The 27,503-nt window shown below is 50.6% G+C and overlaps 1 protein-coding gene across 3 annotated transcripts in view; it reads right to left on the bottom strand.

Moving 5' to 3' along the window:
- The window catches only part of Camsap1 (calmodulin regulated spectrin associated protein 1), a 59,235-nt gene that overhangs the window by 21,787 nt on the left and 9,945 nt on the right, over positions 1 to 27,503 (bottom strand). The window contains exons 2-6 of one of the 3 annotated variants that reach the window (XM_076845108.2): positions 18,886 to 19,148; positions 17,877 to 18,038; positions 6,824 to 6,904; positions 5,791 to 5,823; positions 3,126 to 3,267 (exon numbers count right to left, since the gene is read on the bottom strand). In XM_076845108.2, coding sequence (XP_076701223.2) covers positions 3,126 to 3,267; positions 5,791 to 5,823; positions 6,824 to 6,904; positions 17,877 to 18,038; positions 18,886 to 19,148 — 681 coding nt within the window. Of the gene's footprint in view, positions 1 to 3,125; positions 3,268 to 5,790; positions 5,824 to 6,823; positions 6,905 to 16,875; positions 16,928 to 17,876; positions 18,039 to 18,885; positions 19,149 to 27,503 lie in introns of those variants that run through there. The other 2 variants (XM_076845106.2, XM_076845107.2) reach the window with 2 other exon arrangements.

Raw genomic sequence — 27,503 nt, 5'->3', positions numbered from 1 at the left:
GTTCTTTAGAGTCTGCTTCTGGACATGCTCTGGTCTTAGTCTGTGACATTCAGACCCTCCTTCCAGCATCTGTTCCACTCCTGGGTCTCTGTCCCTCGCCACTGCATCTCCTCCTGTCCCAAACATCAGGGGACCTGTGGTAACCAGCCACAGGAGGATGGAGAGGAAGGCATCAGGAGCATCTGGGAGAAGGCTTGGCTGCAGGTGCCAGGTGGGAGCCAGCTGCCTGGCAGAGAACTGCAGGTCCTTAGTGGTAGTCACCCCCCGGGCCAGCTTCTACAGAGAAGACTTCTCCCCACTGCACACACCGGCCCCGTGGAGCCAGGCAAGGACACAGACTTGGCAGGGCAGGCGAGATGTGGGGAGCACGTCACAGAAACGCCTGATTCAGTGTCCCCCCTCACCTGTGCCTGCCCTGCACTGGGGTCGGAGGCCAGAGGCGCCAGAGTCACCTCTGCTGTGCAGCCCTGGTGCTCTCACCGGCCACCCCAGGGTTTTGGTGACCTCCCTTCTTCCCTGCTAGGGCTCCTTTGCCCTTCTGTTCTACTTCTTGGTCGGTGACTTGCTGTTAGGAGTCTGGATACCCCCTGGCTTCATCCAAGAGGGAAGGTGCGATTCAGTTCCTCATTCTCCTTGTTCTGAAGTCACTTTTGATGAGAAAAACTTCCATTTTTTCCCTACAACTTTCTCTGGGAAGTTTTGTGCACCACGGTGAACCCAGCTCATGAATTCCCAAGCTGCTTCCTTCTAACAATGCGAAGCAGAGGGCACAGCTCCTCCTGTCTGACAGGTCGTGGAATGCTGACGTACTCCAAGTGTCTGCCCCACGCCCATCTGCCCAGGCACCACATCGATGCTGGAGTCTGACCAAAGCAGCAGAGGAGGACACCTGCCCGTGGAGAGCCTACGCTGGCCACTCCACTGGGAGCAGGCCACACCTGTGCGGCTGGTTCCCATGTTCTGCTGGGGAGTAATGGTGTCACTAGGTCTGCAGCCATGTCTTCAGTGGGCTCCATCAAGGTCGTCTTCTAGAGGTGCCTGCACATGCACTTCAACCGCTTTGTTTTTTGGTTGTTGATGGATCTTCATTTTATTCATTTATTTTTATTTGTAAGTGGTGCCGAGAATCAAACCCAGCGCCTCACACAGGCTAGGCAAGTGCTCTACCACTGAGCCCCAGCCCCAGCCCTCAACTGCTTATTTTTAAAAAGCGCACTCCACGATGGCTGTTGACGGTGTCTCTTCAGCGTCTGCCAAGCCGCACGTGGCCCTGTGGGCTACTCCTTGTAATGCTGTTGCTTTCACCATCTTGACACTCTGCTTCCAGCTGCTCTGGGCTTCAGCACGGCTGAGCCACCCTGAGCTGTTCACCACCAACCACAACCCCATCCCCACTACGTCCTTCAGGAAGAACCGGGTCAGCGGACTGGAAGGCAGAGCTGAGAAGATTTTAAGGACCACAGCCGAGTCGGGATGACACATGGCATTTTTGCCAAAAGTAGTGGTTGAGAGGTGACGCCAGCGAGCCATTAAGATGATGACTTTTGAGTTCTCACGGAGTTCCTGTTGAGTTCCGGTTGAGCTCTTGCAGGGATTCCTGAAGAGTTCGCATTGGTTGGGGAAGTTCCGGTGGAGGGAGTTCTGGTTGGTGTGTGGTGTGTTCCTGAAGGAGCCACGTGGGTGGCGTTCGGGAGAGTTTCTGGGAGTGTGTGTGGAATGCTATTGGAGTTCAGGCAATAAAGTTTCCTGTTTGTAGATACAAGTGCTTATGGCGGCTCGGTGATTTGTGCCCAGCTAGACTGCGGCAAGAAGGCACTGCCTGGGCAGAAGAGTGAGGGCGAAAGTGCCCTGGTGAGGCACAGGAGGCCCAGCAAGGCTGCTGAGCATCCCGCGTCTTCCTTAGGCTCTCCACTCTGCCCTTTGTATCCGTCACCAATCCACACCTTCTGTCCTCTCCCACCTGTCTTGGTGCTGAGCCTGGGGACAACCATCTCCTTGTGTGGCTTCAGAGGGGAAGCTCTATGCTAGAATTCCCTCTGGTCCCGGCCACTTCTGACACCCACCTTTCCCCAGACACCCACACCACAGAGCAAACTGCCTTAGCCTTTCTCCCACCCACTTCCTCCTGACCCAGACGGCACTAGGGAGCCTCCTGGAATTTGAGGGTGATCCTAGGGTTGTTCTAGCCCTCTCCCTGAGGCACCCCCCTCGCCCCCCGGCCCACATGTGGGCTCTTCCTGGAGGCAGAGGGGCCTCCCAGCCCTTCAAGTGCAGCTCCATCTTGCCCAGAGCACAAACCTGTGGTCCAGCTATTCAGGAGGCTATGGCAATAGGAGTAGTTGAACTTACAAATCTGAGACCAGACCAGCCTGGACAGCACAGCAAGACCCCATCTCAAAAAAAAAAAAAAAAAAAAAAAGGCAGCTCTGTGTCTATGAAGTGATTCTGTGTGTAAAAAGAATATTATATGACCAGGTGCTGTGCCATATGCCCATACCTATGGCACAGTGATTTGAGAGGCTGAGGCAAGAGGATCCTAAGTTTGAGGTCAGCTTCAACAACTTAGAAAGGCTCCTAACAACTTAGCAAGACCTTTTCTCAGTGGCTAAGCACCCTGGGTTCAATCCCCAGTATCAAAAAAAAAAAAAAAGACTACTACATGGCACACCCATACTCCCACAGGGCACCACGCCACTCAGGGCTGACACTGAGATATTCCCTGTGGGCGCTGCTTGGGGCTCACCCCTGGCCTTCTGCTTGTCCGTTCCAGAAAGAAGGGCACTTGGCAAACCCCAATCGTTTAGGATCCATGTCCCCAGAGCACCCTGGCAGACAACCATCCCTGCCACTCATAGCCACCTGCTTCTCCCTCTACCCGCCGTAGGCCACCAGCTGACAGATAAACAGGCTGAACCTGGCAGGGAGCTCTGCGTCCCAAGACAAGTTGGAGCTGTCTGAGGTCAGCTAGAGGAAGGGTCTCCAGCCTGCATCGTAACTCAGGTGAGACCCAGGCCTGGAATGGTCCCCAGACACTGTCCATATGTGCTCTCTCCCCAGAACCCTGCCTGCAAGCGGCAGCTGGTGTCAAGGTGCACACCTCAGCCTATAGGAAGTGCTCCACTCACCATCCAGCTTCATCTGTTCTGGGCAGTAGTAGTGGACAACCGCCAAGAGAGCAGCCCCGTCGCTGCCATCTCGCATCAAGTCCTCCAGCAACGGGAAGCAGGGTGCCTGCCGAGCCGAGAGGTGCTCTCGCCGATAGCGGACCTGCAGTTGACAGAAGAAGAGGGTCTTCAGGGAGGCACACTGCTGCAGCAAGGACCCGCGGGGCACTGGAGACAGGACAGCAGCGGTACTCCCCGCAAGAGCCCAGTATCCGGACCCCACACGACCAGACACCTGTCCACGTCTCCACCCAGGACTGTGCATGGTGGCAACAATGACGGCTCGCGCTGCCAAGGCTAATCCAACTACACTGCCGCTGCACCAGGCACACCAGGACAGAGGCAGGAGGCACGTCTACACTACCAGGAGCCAACAGCGACAAACCAACGAGAAACAAGTTAAGTGGTGAATGTCCTGATGCTTGGAAGAGCGAGCTCGTCACTTTCCTAAGGTTAGCAGCGTGAACTGTGGTCATTACAAAAACCACAAAACATCATTATTATAGTGTCAGAGAAATTTCAGAAACCAGTTTAGACAAAATTTCTCATAATGCAATCATCAGCCACTCTGAGAAATACAATAAAGCATCAGGAAACTAAATCCGTGCAAGGTGTTCATAAAACAAACACTTGGTCAAGGCTCCCACACTTCTGCACTCAGAGGAACCACGTGCCAGGTATCCATAGCAGGCGGGTCCCTCGGCTCTATGCCCCCATCTGCTGAGCATGGCCGGTCAGTAAAAGGGCCTGCAATGCACTCACGTCTCCTGTGTCGGCAGCCCAGTGCAGCGTTAATGCACAGCATTTCCAGCTGGCCACATTTTCTCCAGAGGGAGAACTAGAGGAAGAAACCCAGCTGTCTACAATAAGGACTGTGGATTTCTGAGAGTTCTGCAGATGAGTCCAACTTGGAGAATTGTCTCGGCAATCTAGAAATTTCGAGTTGATATCTTGGTAAGTATATTGTGTAGAGTATCAATCAGTACTTGTCCCAAGCATAAAATGTCCTAAGCTCCTGAAGTTCTTCTAAATTTAGTGGTAAGGCTTGTTTTATGTCCATGGAATGGCCAGCACACACTCTAACTTGTTTCTCGGAGCCCCCAGCACTTGCTCCCACAGGCACCCGCCTCATACTGTACCACACGTGCAAAGTCCGCGGGTTCCAGCATGCAGTGTGCAATGGCATGCTCCAGGCCAGGCTTCCAAGGCAGCACACACGCAGTGGGCACAGCATGCAGCAAAGCAGATGGATTCTCGATTACAGATGGAGGCATGGGTGAAAGCGGGCGGCGCACTGTCTCCCGCTGCAGCCGTGCAGACCCGGCTCTGCAAACCTCAGGCTGCCCGTACTAAGGCAAACCTTCCTCCTGCCCATCCTCACCCAACCTCTCCTTGCTGCCACCCACCAACATCAGGGAGGATGGTCCTAAGCTCTCCACTAAGGAAAACCTCCAGGGTCACTGCTCTTGGTCACGTGTTCCTGTTTCCACAAAACTCATCGGAGGCGGCACTCCCCGTGGGACAGCTCCATGTGAGTCCACGCCTAAACCAATTCTGGATCAGGCTGAGAGAGATGCAGGCCTCTATAGGGTGATTTCCTCTCCCTCCTCTTTAACACCTCCAGAGAGCAGCAAGGTCCCCCACTTAGGGAGGCCCAAGATAATCTGGGCCAAATAATGAAGCTATAGCACACAGGCAGCCGAAGGGGCTCAGAGAGGCCAACTAAGAAAGCTGTGTGTCCAGAAGTTCAGGGGCAGGCTCCACCCAGTGCCACAGCACCGACAAGGGCAGGCAGCAGGTTGGCTCCTCTGCAGAGTAGGCCACCAGGCGGCCCTCAGCTGGATCACTGACTCCTACTCCACAAGGTGACTGGTTTCTTCCTCTCACGTGAAAAGTCACCCAACTCCAGGAGCCCGCATCTGTGCTGACCTAACTCAGATCGTTGCCTGGGAATACAGGCACACCTCTCTGCCCACTCCACAAAGGCCCAGGGAGAAGGGCACAAGGAGGACAACAGAGAAACAGAAATACTGGAAAAGCCCTCTCTGCCGTCCACCTGCACCCTGCAAGTGAGCCACCATCCCAAGCAGACAACCCAGCGCAGGCACACTTATTTCTCTCATTTTAAGATTTACCTAAAGCAGAAGAAGAATGTGTTAAGAAGGAGGCTTCTACATCCCTGGTACCTGAACCTCCATCTTCCCTCCCAGAGAGCCCCATGACACAGACACAGAGATGGAGGGGTTTCACGTGACCCAAGGCTGGCCATGGATAATAATGTCACATTTGAGCCCCATCAGACAAGGGAATATCGGAAGGATGTGTGACCTATGAAAAGCAACACGGCCAGTGGGCCATCATCCACCTCTGTGTCTATCAGGAAGGGACACATTGTATCAGTCACACTACACTGTCCACCTACAGAAGCCACTGAGACTGGGAGAAGCATAGCTGGGCTCCAAAGTGCCACACTGCCACCCTGCTCACTACAGAGTGGAACCACCCCCTGTGGACATTTAAATCAACAAACAAACAAAAACAGAACAGTTCTGGGTGCGAGCAGCTCTATGGAAGCGCGTGATGGCAACAGGATGCTCTCAGTGGCAGCTGAGGCTGGGGCACTTACGGGCACTAACTTCCAATACCACTTGGAGGGAGACTGCTCAGGAAGCAGGAAGGAAGGTGAGAGGAGCGTCAGCAGAGCAGGTCCACGGGCAGCAGGCGCGCTCACACGGCACCCACCCGGCAGAGGTGGGACAGCCTCAGTGAGTCAAAGCTTTCCGCTGGACAGGACCTCAGCACACCACATCGCCCAGGCGGTTCAAGGGGACGGTGACACACCCTTGCTACCTTTGCAAAGAATGCCTTGGCGCTTGGGAAGGGCTGGGCACCAAGGCAAAAAGTCCACTCCAAGTGGGGAGCACCTGGTCTGTGTCCACACATGCACACGTCTGAGGGCCAAGGAGGTACGGTGCCCACAAGCCAGACCAGGGAGGCGCCTGGCCGCAGCCCATGTGTAATGCTGGTCGTGGGGAGAGGAAGCCATGAGGGGAGGCAGGACCTGGCTCTCCATGGGGAGATGGCACAGGCTGGTGGCATCGTGCACACACCTAACTGAGGCAGACTCACCACACAGGTGCTTGGCAGAAGAGAAAATGACGCCAGGGTAAGAGACTAATGCCCAGATCGTGTGAAACGCCCATCTGCACCATTCTTCAACACACACATTGCCACCTGATACCTGGTACCAGGCTTCCCAGACAGCCACCAGTCCCACTGTACCCCAGGGGCCACCTCGGGGATCTACAGAGGCACCGCTGGCACTGGGCGGTCTCTCCTCCTTTGCTGATGTTCAGAAGTTAACTCCCAGGTAAGCCTACACTCCTGACTCAGAGCTCCCCCACCCGCACCCAGTGCACCTGCACCCTCCTGCAGGCAAAGCACCACGACCCCTTTCCAGGGATGGGTGGAAGGGAGACAAATCGCCCATGGTCAGCCCTCACCAAGGCACTGAGAACAAGGCTGCTGGGAGAATCCAAGAGGCTGGCTTCATTTTTGGTGAGTTACAAGAATAAGCAAGTAGTAGCTGCAGGTCAAATTCTTTAAAACTAGGATTAACAATAACAGTGCATTCCAGAGAAATTAAATTTGCTCTTTACCTTTTGATGAGCTGGACTTTCCAGTAATTGCTGTTTTAATTTAACTTCCTTCTCTGTTATTTCTCTCATTTTAAGATTTACCTAAAGTAGAAGAAGAATGTGTTAAGAAGGAGGCTTCTACATCCCTGGTACCTGAACCTCCATCTTCCCTCCCAAAGAGCCCCATGACACAGACACAGAGATGGAGGGGTTTCACGTGACCCAAGGCTGGCCATGGATAATAATGTCAGCCAGCCTTGGCAAGGAGACTCACATGCCTCCTGGCGCCAGCGCAAGGCTATCCTTCAGCACACACTGCCAACACCTTCGGCAGGTGTGCTCAGGACAGGCTGGCCTTACTGGGCATAGGTCCCACCTGCCCTAACCACCAGGAAACAACTCTCAGCAAATTTCACGCTAAAAGCTGAGCTATACACCATTAAAAACTAGAGACATGCGTACTCTCTCCTCCCCCAACTGCACAGATGAGATGAGAAGGGAAAAACGTGCACCCACGCTAGGGGTGTGGTCCAAGCTGTAAGCAGAAGGCGCAGGGCTATGTCATCCCCAGACCGGAGCACACGCTACTCCTGCAAACCACAGCAATGAGAAAGAAGCTGCTCTGAGAGCTAAGGGAAGGACACAGGGAGAGTCGATAACATGTAAAGAAAACATGGATTAGAAAGCAGAAAAAAGACAAATCTCAGTCTTATAAACAGGACTATATCTAATCAAGACAGACAAACCTGAGATAAATGCTCAATCTTTGAAAAAGAGAACCACTGTACAAAGTACCAGGCAGCCAGGCATGGGGCAGGAGCTCACAGGCTCCGGGCCAGCCTGGGTGGCTTAGCCAGGCCCTATCTCAAAGTGAAGTAAAAGGCAGGGGTGGCTGGGGACACAGCTCTTGGTAGAGACTTGCCTAGCACATGCGCAGCTCTGGGTTACATCCCCAGTACTGCAAAAAGGAAACAAATACAAAAGCATATCCTCCTACTTAAAGTGGAAATTAATTTCAAAATTCCGAAGAAATGGTCACGTAAAGGAAAATATAATTGTTATTTACAAAAAATCACCAAGGAGGAGACTAAATCTGGCAAATTAAACATCTGTCTGTATTTCTGAACCCTGTCAAACCACACAGACCAGGAAAATTTAAAAGCTGGAAACCCACAAGGCAAAGGAGATAGAAGAGAGTTCAGCAAGAAGGGTGATGGGCAAGCTGGGCCCTGGGAACTGAGCCAGAGGGGTGGAGGGTGGGAATGAGAGGCCAGCGCCTCCATCCTTGTCTGGGGCCTGGAGCTGTGAACAGAAAACTGCCTTCCAAAGGCAGAACTGGGCAAGGACGGTCACCCAGTTTCACCCACACCAAGGTATACTCCAGCAGCAGGAACCACCTCTCATCCTGGGGAAAGAATGCCGGCCTAGGATTCCATAGCCAACAGCAGTTCTCTCTGAACAGGAGAGAACCACCAGTAAGAGTGCCACAGGACCTATGCATAGGAGGAGAAAGCGACACAGAAACATGGACACTCAGGCAGCTGACGCGGGGCAAACACATCCAGGGTCTGCACAAGGTCAGAACTACACCCACCAAATGCCAGGATGAGTTGAACCTTCTCACAGCGCCAACATTGGCACTGATGGTGCAGAACCAAGGCGGAGAACTGCCAGCCCTCCATACAACTAGGGAAATGGCACTGGCTGTCACTGGACTCTACCCCACTAACTGCCCTATTTTACCTACAATCCTCTTGGGAGCAGTAAACACTGGTGGGTTTACTGAAGCTCAATGCGCTCTTCAGTGTAATGTCTTTACATCCTAGTGAACACATAGGGAACAGGCCCACGGCTCCTCTGCTATGTGGCAATCAAAGTGCCTGGTGACCCAGGCCCTGCAAGTCTGTCAGACACAGTGTCAAGCCACCAACTGCTAGATGTGGAATGGAGGATGTCTGTCATCAAAGCGTCTGCCAGAGTCTGTTGCTTGGATAAAATAACAAATCTCAAACAAAAACTAAAATTTTGGAACGTTTGTTTCTACAACCCAAAGCTAGATGGCGCCCACAAAAGGTGACATCTAGGAGATCTACTTTGGGTTAAACAGCACTCCACAGGACAGACACCGTGTTCCGAAACCATGGATGAGTTGGTTCCAAGACCAAGGAAGAGTGCAAGGAAGACAAAGACTGGGGCTGAACAGGGCAGAAAGCTCACCACTGGGCCAGGATCCGAAGGCCACAAAAGACCAGAAGACCAGAGGCCCACTCGAAGAGGCCCCATGACATTAATTACAAAGCTACAAGGAGCGACTGCCTCATGCCCTCTAGGAAAGCTATTTAAAAAACAAAAGGGGCTGTGGTTATGGCTCAGTGGTAGAGCACCCACCTTGCATGTGCAAAGCCCTGGGTTCGATCCTCAGCACCACATAAAAATAAATAAATAACTAAAATAAAATTATTGTGTACAACTACAAAAAAAATTTAAAAAAAAAAGAAAGAAAAGAAAATAACAAGTGCTAGCAAGGATGGGGAAACTGAACCTTCAGAGGTGGCCAGTGGGAAATGGCACATGCCACAGCACAGGTGAGCCTTGGAAACAGGAACGGGGCAGAAGGAAGACTCAAGAGACCACTCACTGCATGATTCCTTCTACACATGCCCAGGCAGAAGCAGCTAGGGGCTGCCAGGTCTGGGCAGTGAGGCTGACAGGCAGGGCTCCCTCCAGGCATGTGAGGTGCTCCGCTGCTGACTCAGTGGGCTGGCCCCACACCTCTAAACATGCCACACATTCGACTATACACCCTAAAATGGTGAGCTCAGTGCATGTGTGTCCTTTTGGCAGATGGGTTTCTAAGGCTCCATTACGATTCATCTTCGGGAAGCTGCTGCTGTCAAGCTTTGGTGTGATATTGAAGGCAGAGGTGCACACACGTCCAAGAAGATAACAGAAATACCCTCTTCTCTGTTGCAGCATCTATGTGAAGCCAGGTTCTCCTTATAAACTTCAATGAAATACAACATATTATAATCAATTAAATGCAAAAGAAAATAGGAGAATCCAGTTGTCTTTTAGCAAGCCACATACTGAAGATATAAGATATCGCTACTTTCAAATGTTTTCCTTAGGAAAATACAATTATTCTCACTTTAAAAAAGCATCATTTATGTTAACATAAAATGAATTATGTTTACCATTTTTAAATGTTTTAAATTTTCTGGGCTGAGGCTGGGGCTCAGCGGCAGAGCACTTGCCTCGCACATGCAAGACCCTAGGTTCAATTCTCAGCACCACATAAAAATAAATAAGTGAAATAAAGGTATTGTGTCCAACCACAATTAAAAAATAAATTTAAAAAAATTAAGGACTTAAAATTATTTAAAATTTTTTCTTTTTTTAATTCCTAATATGGAAAATACTAACAGATCGAACTTTTCTTAAAAAGCTCTTTAAGGCCCGAAATAATCTTAAAGGATTAAGAGCGTAAAGGGGCCATCCACCAGTTTGAAAATTTTGGTCAATACAAAAAAGAACAAAAACTGAAAAATACATAAGCAAACATTGAAGACTTTTATTCTCAATACTAACTGCTTTAAAAGGTAACTGAGAGCAGAACTGCATGACCAATCAGGGCTGCTGTGAAATGAAGGGTGACAGCAGCCCCAAAGCCCCAGGGACAGCGTCCTTCTCTGTCCTGGAGTAGATGGTGCTTGCAGCAGCCACGGCCATCTGAAAATGCAGAGTGCCACAAAGAAGCAATCTAAGAAACACAGGAGGTGTCACGGAGTGCTGAAAATACTCAGCCCAGCCAGGCCCTGTGGGCCACTGCCATCCCAGCTTCCCAGGAGGCTGAGGCAGGGGAGCACAAGGTGGAGGCAACCCGGCAAGCCCTGGGAAGCAGCTCGATGGTACAGCTCCTCAGCTCAAGGCGAGACAAAGAAGCCAGACAGGACAGTAAGCCTGCACTGATCAGGGTCAATGTGACTGGTCTGAACACTGCACGAAGAAGCACATCCTCAGGTGAGAGGGCAAAGCCAGCTATGGGCACACAAGGAACATCTAGGAAGAGACCAGCCAGGGAGAGGGAAAAGGCCACCTGACATGCCGAGAAGGAGACTGTTGGGACAAAGACATCACTGGTGATAAAAGGGACATTTCTTGAAGCTGTGGCACAAGGATTACATGTTCAAAGCCAGGCTCAGTAACTTAGTGAAGCCCTATCTCAAAATTTAAAAAAAGGGCTGGGGATGTGGCTCAGTGGTAAAACACCCTGGGTTCAATCCCTGGTACCAAAACAAATAAATAAATAAATAAAAATAAAAAGACTAAAATGTGTGAACCCAGTAACAGACTGAAAATACTAAAAAAAACAAAACCTGGCAGAACTGAAGCAGGAAGCAAATCAGGCTCCAGGGGAGGCTTCACACTCCTCTCCTCTCCAAGTGACCAGATGACAGGCCCAGGAGACAGACAGCCACCAAGACTGCAGCAGACACAACCCCCACACCAACCCAGGGGCTGACACCCATGCATCAGAACAGACTTCCCCATTCAGAGTGAGACACACAGTACACATTCTCAGGCCACAGGGTTAAACTAGAAATCAAAGACACAAAAAGATGTCTGGAACCCCTCCAAATATTCAAGATTAGGCAAAAGCCTTCCAGATAACCCACCAATAAAACAAGAATTCACCAGTGAAACTAAAAATAATATAATACATAAAAACACATAAGACACAGCAAAAGCGCTGCATGGAAGAGTCAATAGCTCTGAACGCTCACATGGGCATGGAGGAAGGGCTGGATGACTGGGTTCAGCTGACCACTCACATCAGGACTTCACTGCCCGTTTCCAAGTCCCTGTAGACAGGTGCACGCTCATCATAGAGGGCCTACGTGAGGAGGGGCACGCTCACCACCTGGGCCCAACGTGTTAGGTGCCGGCCACCTGGACTACAGCACCAGCCCACCCAACAAACACATACCGTTCCGATGTGCCAACCCAAAACTAAGACAAAAGGAATAGGGAAAATAAAGAAGAGCAAATTAAAGAAAAAAATGGAAAAAACAAAAACTAACGAAGAAAATGGACAAAATGATAGAGGAAACCCAATAAAAATGACAAGCAGATATTTTAGACTAATAATGCTGATAAACCAGAACAACTGAAGGAACAAATCACCAGGATCAGGAAACTAAGATGGGACAGCACCACAGACTGCAGAGACATTAAAAGGATAAAAAGTGAAATGTATGGGCCTGGAAGGAAGCTCAGGGGTAGGGTGTGTGCCCAGCATGCCCGCAGCCCTGGCTTTGGTTGCCAGCACTAGAGGAAAAAAAAGAACTTTATGCCGACAAATCCAACTACTTACTTAAAACTGACACATTTCTTACCAAAACTGACCTAAAATTTCTTAACAAAATCTAAACCTTTTCTATTCAAATTGAATAGAAAATCTAAATACCTTTAAGTATTTAATTTGCTCTTCTATTTAACTAGGGGATAAAATTAGGGAGATAAAATTGTGTGCCACTGCTTAGGACACAACCAAAGACATCAAAACTAAAGTCCAGGGACAAATTCAGAAACTCTATACAAGATGCCACCCTGAAAATCTACAGCCATGCTCAAATAGGGCATGCTGACAGACTGTGAGCCTCAGCACTGGCAACACTGATAACTGCTCTAGATTTAATACCTTCCCACTCCAAATCCCAGCAAATACCCTTTGTGGGAAATGCCAAGCTGATGTGAATGTGCAGACCTAGAACAGCTAGAACGATTATTGTTTAACAAAAGGGCATAGTTCAAAGACCTACATTATCTCACCACAGACTTACAAGTACTGCCACAGTCTGGATCAACCATAGACTGTCTGCCGCGGCCAGGAAATTAAGTCACACAGATTCGTGGAAAAGATATAAGCATCCAACACAGACTCGCTGGTTTTCCCACAGCCACCACCGTGAAGCAAAGGAGAATGGAAGATGCCCTCCAGAGAGGCCTCAGAACTGCCTCTGCACAGGAGCCAGAAACCTCACACCCTCATGCACAGTGAATGAACTCAGAAGGGGTCAGGGATGCCAGCACAAGAACTGAGACTATGGCACAGCCAGCGGGGATAGGCAGAGATTTCTAAGATAGAAGCACTGCAATGTGGGCTGCCAGGGCTCAGGAGCCTGTGCTTTTCAACAGACCAACTAAGAAAAAGGTGAGGAGGACTGGGGTATACTGCAATGCAGGACGAGGCTTGATCCCCAGTACCACACAGGAGGAGGGAGGGGGGAGGGAGGGAGGAGACCAGACTGGGAGTAGACCAGACTGAGAAGGCACTGGATTCCCAGTACATACAGTGTTCCAAATTATCACAACTTGATAATAAGACAAATAGTCAATTAAAACGAGTGAAAACGAGTGATGCACACCTGTGATCCTAGCAACTCAGGAGGCCAAGGCAGGAGGACCACAGTTCCAGCCTGGCCTGAGCAACACAGTGAGGCCCTGTCTCAAAATACAATAAAAAAGGGTAAGGGTGTGGCTCAGTGGTAGAGTGCCCTGGGTCCAATCCCCAGTACTGGAAAAAATAAAGTAAAGGTAAAGTAAATAAGGGTAGAATACCTGAAAAGGCACCTGATAAAAAAGCACAGACATCTCTCCCAGGTACACACACAGGAAAGCACAGGAGAACCCACCTCAGGAGAACCTCACTCCACAGCTGAAGTGAAGACTGCACCAAGCATGGGCTCAACAGCACGGCCACTGAAACTCTGTCTTGCCAGTGGAGTTTAAAGGACACAGCCACTCTGGAAAGCGTTCAGATAGCTGCTTCTAAACTATGGTTCAAATATACTGCTATATTTAAGTTACATACACGTATCATGTGATCTAAACATTTACTTGAACGCATGAAAACACATCAGCACACAGAGATGTGCGCCAAACAGACTCCTAGAACCTATATCAAAATAGACAACATCAGCTGGGCATGGTGGCGCAGGTCTGTAATCCCAGCAGCTCAGGAGGCTGAGACAGGAGGATTGCAAGTTCAAAGCCAGCCTCAGCAATGGTGAAGTGCTTAGCAGCTCAGTTGCTGAGTGCCCCTGAGTTCAATCCCCAGTACCAAAAAATAAATAAACATCAGCAACAATTCAAGTGCCCATCAGCAGGGGATGATAAATCATGGTGCATTTATATAACAGAATTCCAAGCACAAAAACAACAAACTGCTGATGGATGCTCAATCAAAGAGGCTAGACCCAGGATGATCACACAGCGCAAAACACTTTATCAAAACAAATCCCCATGAAGAAAGCAGATCGGCAGTGCCTGGGGGTCAGCTGCACAGGAGCACAAAGCAGGGTTCCACAGGTGGCAGAACACAGCCTCCATCCTAGTGGCTATTAAACGGTCAGCCAACATGATGGCCACACTGCAATGCCAGATGCTTGGGAGGCTGAGGCAAGAGGATCACAAGTTCAAGCCAGCCTGGGCAACTTGGCCTGACCCTGTCTCAAATAAAATTTTTTTAAAAGGGCTGGGGATTTAGTTCAGTGGTAGAGCTTGTCTAGCATGTGTGAGGCAGAGTTCTATCCCCAGCACCATCAAAAAAAAAAAAAAAAAAAAAAAAAAGGTTACTGTCACTTGTCAAAACGCAAAGAAACACATTCATTTGTTATATACAAGTTATACCTCAGTAAGGCATTTTTTCAAAACAGAAAAAGAAAGCAATGGCCTGGCCATCAAGAAAAACTAAAAAGAACCTCTGGAAGGCAGACCTTGGTGAAACCTTGGAAAACCCAGGAAAAAAGAGAACCCAAATACCTAACCACCACAGAGATGTTTCAGGAACCCACAAGGACGGCTTGGCTGCTGCAGTCCCAGATAAAGGACAGCTGGACAGCTACACAGCACCCCCAGGTGCCGGGCCGAAAGGTAGTGTCTCAGAGGTACACAGGGTATGCAAGGAACCAAGGTTCAGGCCAAGAGGAGGCAAAGGCAAGTCCAAGATGGCAGACATGCAGACAGCCTAGGCTGCCACCATCTCAGTGGGGGCAGGACGGGGTCCCAGAGGGATGCCACAAGAAAAGGATCTCGGCTCACTAGACAGGCCTTGAAGCTGCTAAAGACTGGGAGGCCTCGGAGGTGCGCTTGGGAGAGGACCCCAGAAGGGCAGTGCACATGCGGAAGGCTGAAGGATGCTCCAACTTACTGACCAGGGAGTCCCACCTGAAAACACTGGGAGGTGTGTGCAGTCTGCACACTGGTGGCAGCAGAGGACCCCGGTTGAGAGGAAGCCCAGGAACCGAGAGTGGGAGAACACACAAGGCCCCCAGCGCACCACAGCCACACCAGGCACAGCCTGGTAAGGTGAGCCTAAGCTCCTCTGGATATGCCAAGGAAGCAGCCAGCCACACCGGGTTGGGAAAGAAGAGGCCATGATAATAGACAAGAAACAGCACTTGGGGTAAGAAGGGAACACCCCGCCACTCAACCTCAAGTCTGATCCAGGAGAAGGGGCCGGGGACAGAGGCCACAGGAGCTGCGAGCATCGTAGCACAATCCAGGTCAGTAGCTGTGTCCACTGGGGACAAGCCAGGAGGAAGCCAGATGCAATGGTATGTACCTGTGATCCCAGCTGCTCAGGAGGCTGAGGCAGAAGGATTGCTTGAACCCAGGAGTTCAAGGCCAGCCTGAGCAGTATACCAAGATCTAGCTCAAAGAAAATAAGAAATGCATATGGTGTGACATCTGCAAATTTTTTTTTAAAAAAATACATCATCATAGTCAGGCATGGGGTGTAGACCAGTGGCCTCAGCAACTCAGGAAGCTGAGGCAGGAGGACTGCTTAAACCTAGCCTGAGCCATATGGCAAGATCCTGTATTAAGAACAAAAAAAAAAAAAAAAAAAAAAAACAAGCTGGGTGTAGTGGCACATGCCTGTAATCCCAGTGACTCAAGAGGCTGAGGTAGGAGGATGGCAAGTTCAAGACCAGCCTCAGCAACTTGGTGAGACCTTGTTGCAAAACACAAATAAAAAGGGCTGGGGATGTGGCTCAGTAGTTAAGCACCCCTGGTTCAACCCACAGAACCAAAATAAACAAAAAAAGGGATATAGAAGACAGAAAAACCCATAGGGACCATGTGGCCTCTGGAACACATGGATATGAACTTGTAAACATCTGCCATGTCCACGGGCAACAGGGGCAGGAACCTCAGAAAACCGTGTATAAACACATGGCAAACACTGGAGAAAGCTGACCAAACAGGGAGGGAGGAATGTGCTCCTCCCCAAAGGAACACAGGCTTTATCCTGTGGGGAGAGTCACCTTTCAAAGGGGCAAGTATTTATTAATGACATCCAATTTATGGAAGAATTGGGAGACAGGACACCCAGAAAGACTAATGGCATGATAAAAACACACAGCCTTCAAAGGTCGGATCTGGCAAGACAAGCAGAAGCCATTAAAAATGAACACTTGCACTACAACCATTCCCTTGCTGAAACATGGTCTGAGGAGATGCTGGAGACTGTCCAAGAGGCAGTGCAGAGAAGAGAGACAGCCTCCATCAGCGGGGGTCAGCCGGGTGGCAGGGAGATGCCTGCTGCCCTCACTGACCCAACCTTGACTTACCTGGGATGTGCTTAGATAAGGTCCAACTGTGTCTCCAAGTCTACATGTAACCCACATAAACAAAAACTGTAAGGACCATCAGAATGTCAACCATTTTCACATGGTAAGATCATGCATCAGTTACGTTTGTCCTTTCACCCATTCATAGTTTCTGAATTTTCTGTAAAAACCATATCATTTATTTTATAGTAAGTCAAAAACTGAATATTTGCCCACAGGAAGATCCTACTAGGGTTTCAGAAATGTCCTGAAGCTCAGTTTCTAATCCCATTTTTAACCAAGTTCCTACAGCACCTTCCCCTGGCACCGGCCTCACATGAGACATGGTGCTCACCTCCACAGGCGCCCTTACAGGCAGAGATGGCGCTAACCAGCATCCAGGTCCAAACTAGGCCCAGAGGCTCCAAAGTGAGACCCAGCAAAGACAGCAGCACTCACCTTCCCCTGCCACAAGATCACAGGTGTAAGGGAGCCGGACAACCCACCTGATCCCCCAAACTCTCATCTGGAACACAAATCAATTCAAGAACAAGGTGACTATCTGAGCAGAAGTCCCAGCACAAGCCTTTCCCAATTCCTGACACCAATCTGCTTGTCATAGTAGTTTGAGGGGAGCCGGCAAAGGGAGCCACTAGTCCAGCTTTTGCACACGCACACACCTTATAAGCAAAGAATTTAAAAGGTCTCACAGGGTCACATCTTCAAGCACGCTGAGGTAACTTCACATGGGGCTACACAACCTTGACTCCTTTGACTCCTGATGCCCTCTCAAACACCGTTTACAAATAAGGATGCTTACAAACCACAGACTTTGGGAAGGTAAACTCATGAATAAGTACACATACTAAAGATGAAAGCTCTTCATGTGTATTATATAAAAACTGCACTGTAAATTTCTAAATGTGAGGAAGCTGGGCACGGTGGCACACATCTGTAATCCCAGTGGCCTGGGAGGCTAAAGCAGAAGGATCACAAGTTCAAAGCCAGCCTCAGCAACTTAGGGAGACCCTGTCTCAAAAAAAAAAAACAAAAAAGGGCTGAGGATGTAGCTCAGTGGTTAAGTGCCCCTGGGTTCAATCCCTGGTACCAAAAAAAAAAAAAAAAAGCTTTTAAATGTAAAAGGGAAAAACAATATTTAACAAGACACCATGTGCCTCCTAAGAATCAATGTTTTCTAAAACTGAGCTACACACAGGTGCCAAAGATAAAATGAGGATCCATTCATTTGTTTCAACCATACCCATGTACTGCATTTTCAAAGACCACTCATCTTGCTCACTCTGGATGCCCAGGAGAAAGGCCTGTTCTGTTTTTAAACTATTGTAGACACCTTGCTGGTCACAGCATCCAGTAGTCCCAAATGATAAGACCCAGCAGCCAGGTCCCTGCTTGAGAGTCAGTATGTGCTCTCAGGGAAGGAGGGCCCAGCAGGCACTCACCTTGTTGATCCAGAACACCATGGCATCCTCGAGGTCATAGGGAAGTTCTTTCGAGGCGCTGAATGTAGAGAAGCGCTTGACGCTGGCCACCACCTTCTCGATGCTGATCATCTCCACGGTGTAGGCCATCATCAGGGCGTCCACCATGGCCATGTGGGCACTCTGGGGCAGAGGCCGCAGTCAGTACTCCCCTCCCACCAGGTTCCACATGGGAGCCCACCCAGATAGCCCTTTTCCATCCTCCCCGTGGGAAGAGACGCTCACTTCAGTGCACATGCCCCTCACTGCATCACACCTGGGCTCTGGCCCGCCAGCCTCAGGGTGGTCAGGAAGCAGAGCATCCCTTCTCAAGCAAGGCCAGCACCTGGGCTGGGTGGGTTCCAGCCCCTCATCTCCTTAGCCCCAGCAGCCCATGAGCTTCCCTGGCAGGTGGAGTACTGCCTAGTACAGCCCCATGTGGGAAAGCTGTGAGAAGAGGCTGCCCAGGCCCATGCCAACACATGCCTCCAGCTGCCACCCCAAGCCCATGCACACAGCATGCCTTCTCACAGGGCACCAAGAACCTTCTCTTCACCTACAATAGGCACCCTTCCAGTGAGAAAGACCACAGAATACAGAATGCCATGATGTGCCCGAAAGGGGAAATGCAGGGTACCAACAGGCGCTGGAACAGGACAGGCAACAGGGGGGCCGTGGACAGGGCCTGCTCAGAGGAGAGGGGCATGCCCACTGGCACTGGCACTAGAAGACCCACAGGACAGACACATAGCCACCTAACAGGAAGGCCTCCACAAGGACATGTGGGCCACTACAGTGGCCTAAGTGCCTCTGTTCACAAGCCCGCTCCTTCCCGCTGCCAGAGGGTCTACACATGTGAAAAGACACGAGCCACTAAGAGCTACCACTGCCCATGTGCCAGCCTCGCCTCTTGTATGCCTGTTCGCAGGGCACCATGCCTCGCCCAGCGGCCAACTGCAGAGGACAGGGTGTGCCCACTACAGACACTCACCATCTTTATGGGCGCGTGGCCCAGGTCTGCATCTGTCACAGGGGTGTCGTCACTCTCCATCACATAGATGCCCTTTCGGGACAGAGCCTGGATGACAGACTGGTGTCCTTGCAAGGTGGCTGCCTGGTCCCCCTTCAGGATGAGGCTGCAGACACGGCAGTACAGCTCACTGGACAGGAGCAGCTTGATAACAGGTGGCTTAATGTGCTCCTGCTCATACTGGTCAATGTAGAAGGGGTCTCTGAGGTCCTCAGGGATGTTGTCTAGGGCAAAGAAAGAGCACCGTGAGTGAGGTGCACACAGGGCACGCCTGCCAGCAGGGCGAGTGTGCACAGGGGGCAAGGTGCTGCCAAGCCAGCACTCTAGAAGGCTGCCGCCAGGCAAAGTCTTAGACTCAACAGTTTCCTCCTCTCCATGCCAACATGTACACAGCTCCACCCTGCGAGGAACGCAGCAGCGCATGCTCTACACAATGGCCCGCCACCATGGGGCTGCTCTGCATCCATGGCACACCACAGCGCATGCGTCTGGAGGTGTCTATGGGGCCAGGGGAAACCAGGATCAGCCGGTTGGGGCCCAGGGAGGGCTCTGGGAGGCAGTTCAGCAGGTCCTCTTTCTGACATCACAACCACAGGGGCACCTGAGCCACTGGAGCCACAAAGGGGCAGTGGCAGCCAGGCTCTTCTCAGCTGTGTAGATTAGCAGACCACACTACAGAATCACCACTGTGACTCCACCCAATATGACCCTGTTCCTGCATCCAGCTAAGAAAACCCAGGCACAGAGAGGAACAACATGCCCAAGGTCACCAGAGGCAAAACCAACTCTGAAGCAGGGAGCCAAACGCACATGTGCCAGGTAAGTGCATCACCATCACCACAGTTCTGCCCTATATACCTCCCAGCTTGCTCCTAGACTCACCTGCAAGAGGTCAGCAGCTGTCCCACAGAGGGAGGTCTCTACAGTCAATCTGAAAGCACCGAGTCCCACAAACTTAACCCACTAAGTCTGAGACGGTGCAGGCTGCAGCACTTCTGAACTGTCCACACCTCCACAAGTGTTTAGAAAAAGCCACCATTCCCAAGGAAGGCCAGTGTTGAAATCAGGAACGTACCAGGGAGGCTCATGCTTCCTGAGTCAGGCCCTGCCTGAGCAGAGCAGAGCAGAGCAGATCCTTTTTCAAAGGCCCCTCTCTCCCTCTGTTCCTGTCTCCTTTTGTTTCTCATGGGTGCTGTTTTCTGAGACCCAGGCCACTTAACATGGGTCTGTGGATCCTCATCGCAGCCCCAGTCTCAACTCCTGGCTCTCAGTTTCTTCTTTCTGAGTGTGGCCAGCCAGCATTCACATGGCACTCTAATTTTAAAGCACTGAGATACTTAGTGACCACAGCAGCCCTGAGGGTGGACAGGGCGTCAGCTCCAACTCTGGAAGGCTACAGTGGTTCTGCTAAGCTTGAGTGTCACCAGGGCCAACCTCACACTCGCGGACTACCCTGGAAAGCCACCTAGTTTGAAGTCACCTGGTCTGAACAAAACAGACCACATGAATGATAGAAGGACCAGGCTCCAGCATGCAGCACCGTAGAAGGGCCTTTGGCTTGCTGTGCTTCACTAAGCAGTCCAGGAAAGCCCTGCCCCAGAGATGGGAGCAGGGACAAAAGAAGGCAAGGGCACCCACACATGGGAGCAATATGTCCTGGGGGGAAAGTGTGGTGCCCAGGGACAGGTAGCCTGCAGAGCAGAAACTGGGAAGGGCACCAGGCAGGAGCCCCAGGTTCGACGACAGTTTCAGAAGTTCATGCTGCCAGGGAAGGCTATAGGTCACCTCACCTTCCCTCTGCTCTCCTTCTACCTCACTGCTGCCTCAGTCGCCCAAGACTGCAAGGCTATGTCCTACCTCATGTCTGAGAAGAGCGCATTTAGCCTCAAAGCTTCAAAGACCACAGCTGTGGGGTGACCTCAGTTGTACCTTCTGGCTGTGGCCACCACCTTGAGTGCCTATGTGATATTTCCACATGGGGCCTAGGGCGCCTTGAGCCCCATCAGCTGACCAACACCATCCTCCCTCTGACCTGAACTATGGGCTTCTCTCTAGAAGGGCAGGAGCCGCCACAACTCATGAGGACCCTACAGGGTCCTGGTCCTGTGCAAGCATGGGTGGGCAAGCAAAGACTGAACTAAAGCCCCAACCTGGTGAAGATGCCCACAGGAAGGCAGGGGCTGGCAAGGCAGGTCTGAGTAGCGGCTCTTCTGGCCCATCGGCCCCACAGCGATGCTTCGCTGGGCCAGTCAGCAAGGAGGGGTTCACACCAGCGGCTCTTCGAATCCCGTATGGATATGAACACTGTAAGACATCCCCGGATGCTTCAGGTTCACAAGGGGAGAGTCAGGGGACAGTGGTGCTCACGCTGGAATAATGGCTCCAGACCCATGGACTCCTCAGTGTGTGCCACAGGGCCACTACAGCCCCACTCAGTAAGGAGCCACACTCCCTGGTCCAGTGGGGCAGTGACTGCCTTCATGCTGAGCTGTTGGTCCCTTAAGAACTGATGTGCACAGACCTGATGTCCTTGACGTTTACCAGGGAGCAGCTATTTCAAACAGCTTCATAGATGCCTTCAATCTCTTTCTATTTTTCATTTGCTTTTCATTTCTTCTGTAATCCAGTAATGCAGATTGTCAGAACTATTTATTCACTCAACAATTAGCAAGCACCTCTATGAGCCAGGAAGGTACAAAAATGCTGGGAAGCCAGGAGGGGGCAAGAGACACTACAGTGGGCTGATGCTGAAGAAGATGCCAAAGTCAGCAGGCAACTTCCCAGGTGCAGAGGGAGCACACAGGGAGGGGTCAGCAGACAGCCCAGCACTGAGGGGGCAGGGGTGAGCTGTGCAGGTGGCCAAACTTCCAGGCGAAAGGAAAAATGTTCCTTGCCTGGTAAGTTTAGGGAACTCAAACTCAGTGCTTCATTAACTTGTTCATAGACTTTTTTTTTTTTTTTTTAGTTGTATGTGGATAGAATGCCTTTATTATGTTTATTTCTATGTGGTGCTAAGAATCAAGCCTAGGACCTCACAAGTGCTAGGCGAGTGCTGTCCCACCGAGCCAAGCCCCAGTCCTGTTCATAGACTCTTAACTGAGCACCTGCTACACGCCTGCCCTCTCTGTGGGCTGTCAGGGAACGGGCAGGCTGAGGCACTCAGGGCACACAGCAAGGGAATGGACTAGGTCAGGTTGGGTCAGGGGCTGGGGAAGCTGAAGGAAAAAGAGTTACTTAACACCTGCTTGTCTTCCTGGTGCAAAGTGAAGGATGGGCTGGACACCAGGAGGCAGCTGTGGTCCCGCCTTCTCCAGCAACACCCCCCGCCTGCCTACAGTTTCCACCCAGTTAATCCCTGCCAGGGTATTAATGCACTGACTGGGTTAAGGCTCTCATAACCCAATCATCTCACCTCACAATGTTCTTACGTTATCTCTCACATGAGCCCTGGGGAACTCCTCACATTCAGAGTGGGCATGCAAGAGCATTTGGATCTGTATATGAGGTCCTGGACACCCCAAGTGGCCGCATGTGAAATCCAATGCAGCCATACAGCAACTCCAAGAGCTACACCAACAGTCTGGGTTTCACACTGGCACTCCACGACCACCCAGCAGGACCACAGGGTACACAGTGAGCTGCAGCCAACAACCCGGTGGGCCAACTGCTAAAGCAGCAAGACCAGCCTCTCCCAGCTTTCTAATAAGCCCAGAGCTGCAAAGCAGAATCTCTCAGACATCCACACGTCACCCACAATAACGCAAGGAAGAAAGAACAAGCAGGGAAACCCAAAGCCCCCAAAAGAAACACTTATCAGTAGAAGCTGGACAGCGGAACTGCCCTACAAAGGCTTTAGAGAAAGCATCTGAATATGCTTCCCACAGTAAGGGCAACCCCTGAGATAAACAACACTAACACAAAACACAAAACTCTGGGGACAGAGAAGCCTGTAAGGGAAACCAAAAGCCAGGTGCCGGGGAACAGAAAGATGGGCAGGAACTCGCACAGCCTTCCACCTTCCCCAGCAAGGCCTGGCTTCCCCTTGGGGCCAGCTCAGCATCCCCAGACACCAGATCCTCCCGACACAGGGGACCAACCTGAGCAGAGGGCTCACCATGCACAACCACCTGCCACCCTCATCAGGCCTCATGGCCACAGTGCAGGGACAGCTCTTCCAGGAGGACAGGGCCATCCTACATGTATCACAGTCACCCCTGAGACTGAGACACAGCCAAGTAACCCGTCGGAACACAGGGAAGTAAGAGCTAGCCGTGGCACCCGAGCACAGGAGTCCCTTAGACCACGTGGGAGGTCCACTTCCAGGATTCTGGCCAGCAAGCAGAGAGCAGCGTGACCATAACCCCTGCTCGAGGCTGTGTCAACCCAGCCACATCCAGGGGAACCAGAGTCCTGAGAGCCAAGGCGGAGGCCATTTCACCTGAGACACTTGCGCTCTCTCCTGGTTTCCCTCTTCTTTCCTAGAAGAGGTGGCAGGAAAGTGCAGCCACACTTCCAGCACCTAGCTCACTTCTAGGGACAAAGTTGGGACCCATGGGCCTGCCTGGTGGAACCACCCACACACTTTGGGCTGGGAACGGAGCCAAGGACCCGGGCCAGCTCTGGAGCCTCCTGAGGTGGGAGGGCGTGACAGCTGCAAGCAGGTCTCAATGCCCCCTGCAGGAGGATGCCACCTTGGGCCTCAGATTATTTCCACACTTCCAAATACAATGTTTAGTGCCCAAAGAAAAATAAGTAGGTGGGCAAAATGACAAGACAGGGTGAGCAAAGGCAGCAGCAGCAAGGGGCAACAGAGGCGGTGCCCCACAGTGGACAGACTTGAGTAGTGCAGCCTCTCCCCATGGCCTACAACCAAAGCCTCTGAGGGCTCTGCAAAGCGGACAACAGCAGGCACCGTGGGGAGGGTAGCCACTGTGGACCTGAGGGTACCCAGCCACAGGACTGCGATGGGACCAGTGAATCCCAAGAGAAACCTGCCCTCTGGGCCTCCCCAGGAGAGGAACCCCTAAAGCTGGAGAGTGGGGTGTTTCCCTTTTCTCTCCCACCCTGTGTCTGTCAACCTCCTCACAGCAGCCAAAACTGCCTTTCTAGCCAGAGGGTAAGGTACAGGGGTCACCGGGAGCCACAGAGTGTGGTGGGTCCCAACCACGTGTAGGAGCTGGGCCATTATGGGCCGGCTCTTGAGCTGTATGCCTAGGATGGACCCAAAGGCACCACAAAGGCCTTGAGAGGGGACTGATCCTTGAATGTCTGCCCATGTGGCCAGGCAGATTCGGAGTCTGACCCTAGTAGGTTACTGCTACCCAGCTGCAAAGGAAGAAGATCCACATTCACCACAGGAGATGAACAGTACCCAGCAAAGAACCTCACCCCATGGTGATCAAAACATCCAGGACACAGCCCATAAACACCCAGCATACAAAGAACTGAGAAAACATGACCAGTCCTCAAGGAAAAAGGCAACTGACAGGCCCCAGCTTCAAGAGGGCCCAGATGGTGGGGCTATCTAAGACCATGGCCAGTTCTAGAAGGGACAAGCAAAACTCTTAAAGTCAGTGGGAAACTGAAGTTCTCAGCAGAGAAGGGCCCAGTGGGAGCAGATTGAAACAAAAAGAAGAGCAACAAATTAAAATTCCACAACTTTAAAAAAAATTGAAAAAACAACAACAACAACACAGAATTCACAAGGAAGAAACAGGACCTCAGGAGCCACAGTGTGAGCCATCAGCCACAACTCTAAAGTACTGTGTTTAAGACAGTGGAAGGGAAAAGACAGGAAGGAATTTTAGCAGAAAAGTGGAAAGGCTATTTTCAAAAAGAAGGAAAAAGACCCTGACAAGTTAGAGAAAGGACAAACTAGAAATTCTAGAGCAGGGGTTTGGTTTTATGCAATGGATTGTTGATAAGTTCAGAATGAGATAAAGGTAAGTGGAAAACAACGAGACAAAGAAGTAGAAAAGACGACCAAGAGATGGACGACAGACCTGTCGGTGCTGCAGAACTGCACCTGGAGGCCAGGAAAAGAAAGTCACGAGCAGAAGCAGCACTTTAACAGATACTGGATGAGAATGTCCTGGTACTTGAAAAATTCACAAAACCACATCTTCAAGAAGCACTACAAAATGCCAGCAGGACTAAAAAAAGAAACCCACACATGAAAGACAGCACAGAGATGCTGATGGACCCAAGAGAGATGCTTTTTAAAGCAGCTAGAAGGGGTTTCTGATCAGACCAGGAGAGCAGGCTGATCTCTGCCTCCTCCTCTGCACAGAGAACAGCTACAAACCCCAGAATAGTTCAAAGGCAAGAGGGGGATGCTGGTTGGGGCACAGGCCTAGAGAGGGACACCTCACCCCCAGCCAGCATGGGCCAGTCCTGGTGTCTCCTGACTCCCGGTAGAGCAAACCTGGCAGCGGGCAGCTCATCCCGGCCCAGACTCAAAGGGGCAGGGGATTAATAGAAGGCCCCTATAAAAATAAGCAGCCAAGGGACCCTAGCAAGAGATGGCACGATAGAAAACCAGCCAGACCTGCTCTTCCTCCCTATCAGGCCTAAAACACCCCTCCCCAAAGCCAGAGTCACCTGTGCCAGGGGAACCCAGCAAGTGGTGTCCCACCATAAGCACGTGGCCAAGAAGATATTCTCTTTCCCTGACAGTCATGAGGGGCCTCCCCCCATGCTCCCACAAAGGGAACCACAAAGGAAACCACCCCATAACCAATGCTTGGGAAACGTGCTCTATTACTAGAGGCAGGACCGAAAACCACAGTGAGTCCCACAAAGCTCCTCCTGCCCTCAGCCACACTAGAAGGGCCCAGTGGGAGCAGACTGAAATAGCACAAGGCTTGGAGACGGTGCCACGCTGGACCACAGCCCACAAAAGGAGGCCACGGCTGCAAGCAAACCTCAACAGGGCACTGCTGCTAAAATAAAAGAAGCCTAAGAACCCAAAATCTTCTAACACAACAGCCAAAGTCTCCAGGAAATAACTGAAAACCAAATTAGTAAGAGAAGATGATCAACTGACCCAAACCCCAAGATGATTCAAATGCAGTAATTATCTGATGAGAATTTTAAAGCAACTATAATGATTCTACAAGATATAACAAATTCTGAAACAAAATTAGAAAATTTCAACACAGAAAGAAATTTTTTAAAAGCATCAAACATAGAAATAAAAAATATAGTAACAGACATTTAAAAACTCACTGGAAGGATTCAACTGCAGGACGGTGATGACAGAAGACACAATCACTGAACCTGAGGTCAGCAGCATCCACCCACCTGAACAGCAGACAGAAAACCTGGCAGCAGGATGGCTGAGCCCCACCCACGCATAGCTGATGGTATAAACCCACCAATTTTAAGATAAAGTAAACTCCAAGTAGGAAGAACCCAGAGCGACTCGTGCCAAGACACATTGTACTCACACTTCTAAACTACAAATATTTTGAAGCAGCCATACAGAGGGACACCCCCTCCAAAGACTCCAATGGCAGGGGGTCTCATCTGCAGCCATGGCAGCCACGGGCAACTGGCACACATTTTTTTCAAATGCTGGAGGAAAAGAACTGTCAACCGAAAACTCCACATCCAGCAAAGCTATTCTTAAGGAAAAGCTGGGAAATAGACATATTCTCATATGAAGGAAAATAAAAGAATGTGTCTCCAATAAGCTTAAAAAATAAGCCAGGCATGATGGCCACACCTGTAATTCCAGCTACTCAGAAGGCCGAGGCAGGAGAATCCCAAGTTCAAGGCCAAGCTGGGCAACTTGGTAAGAACATCTGAGAAATAAATAAATGAGCTGGGGATGTAGCTCAGGGGCACAGCACTTGCCTGGCATGCAGGAGGCCTTGAGTTTGATCCCCAGCAGTGGGGGAGTGAAAAAGAAACCACACCTGTAATCCCAGCAACTCAGGAAGCTAAGGCAGGAGGACTGCAAGTACAAAGCTAGCCTCTGCAACTCAGTAAGGCCCTAAGCAACTTAGTAAGACCCAGTCTCAAAATCACAAATAAAAAGGCGTGGGGATGTGACTCAGTGGTTAAGAACCATGGATGGTTTAATCCTGGGTACAAAAAAAAGTGGGTAAGGTAAAGGGACCTAAACGGAAAAAAAAGTTTCCATGTTTCACTGATAATAGTGAAACACCACCACCATTAACTGTCTTAAGACACATACCCCGCCCCATAACACCCAGAGCAACCACAAAGAAACTAAACAGAAATGTATAACCCAGATCAAAGAGAAACAGGAACAGTAAATGGAACGAATAATAAATTATAAAACATCTCTCAAGTCCTAACATAACAACAATCACATTAAATCCAAACACAACAATTAAAAGACAGAAACTGGCAGGCTGGATTTTAAAAAGAGCTCACAACTATAAGCTATTCACAAGAAACTCACTTCAAATTCTATGACGTGAGTTGTGAGTTAAAGTAAAAGAGTAGGAAAAGATACACCATGCAAAAATTATTTTTAAAAAAGCAGAAAGGGGGTGGGGATATAGCTCAATTGGTAGAGTGCTTGCCTTGCATGCACAATGAAGGCCCTG

The sequence above is a fragment of the Callospermophilus lateralis genome, chromosome 2 (assembly GCF_048772815.1).
Source record: "Callospermophilus lateralis isolate mCalLat2 chromosome 2, mCalLat2.hap1, whole genome shotgun sequence".
Taxonomy (NCBI): Eukaryota; Metazoa; Chordata; class Mammalia; order Rodentia; family Sciuridae; genus Callospermophilus; species Callospermophilus lateralis.
The sequence above is the reverse complement of the archived record's forward strand: the minus strand, read 5'-3'. Positions and strand labels throughout refer to the sequence as shown.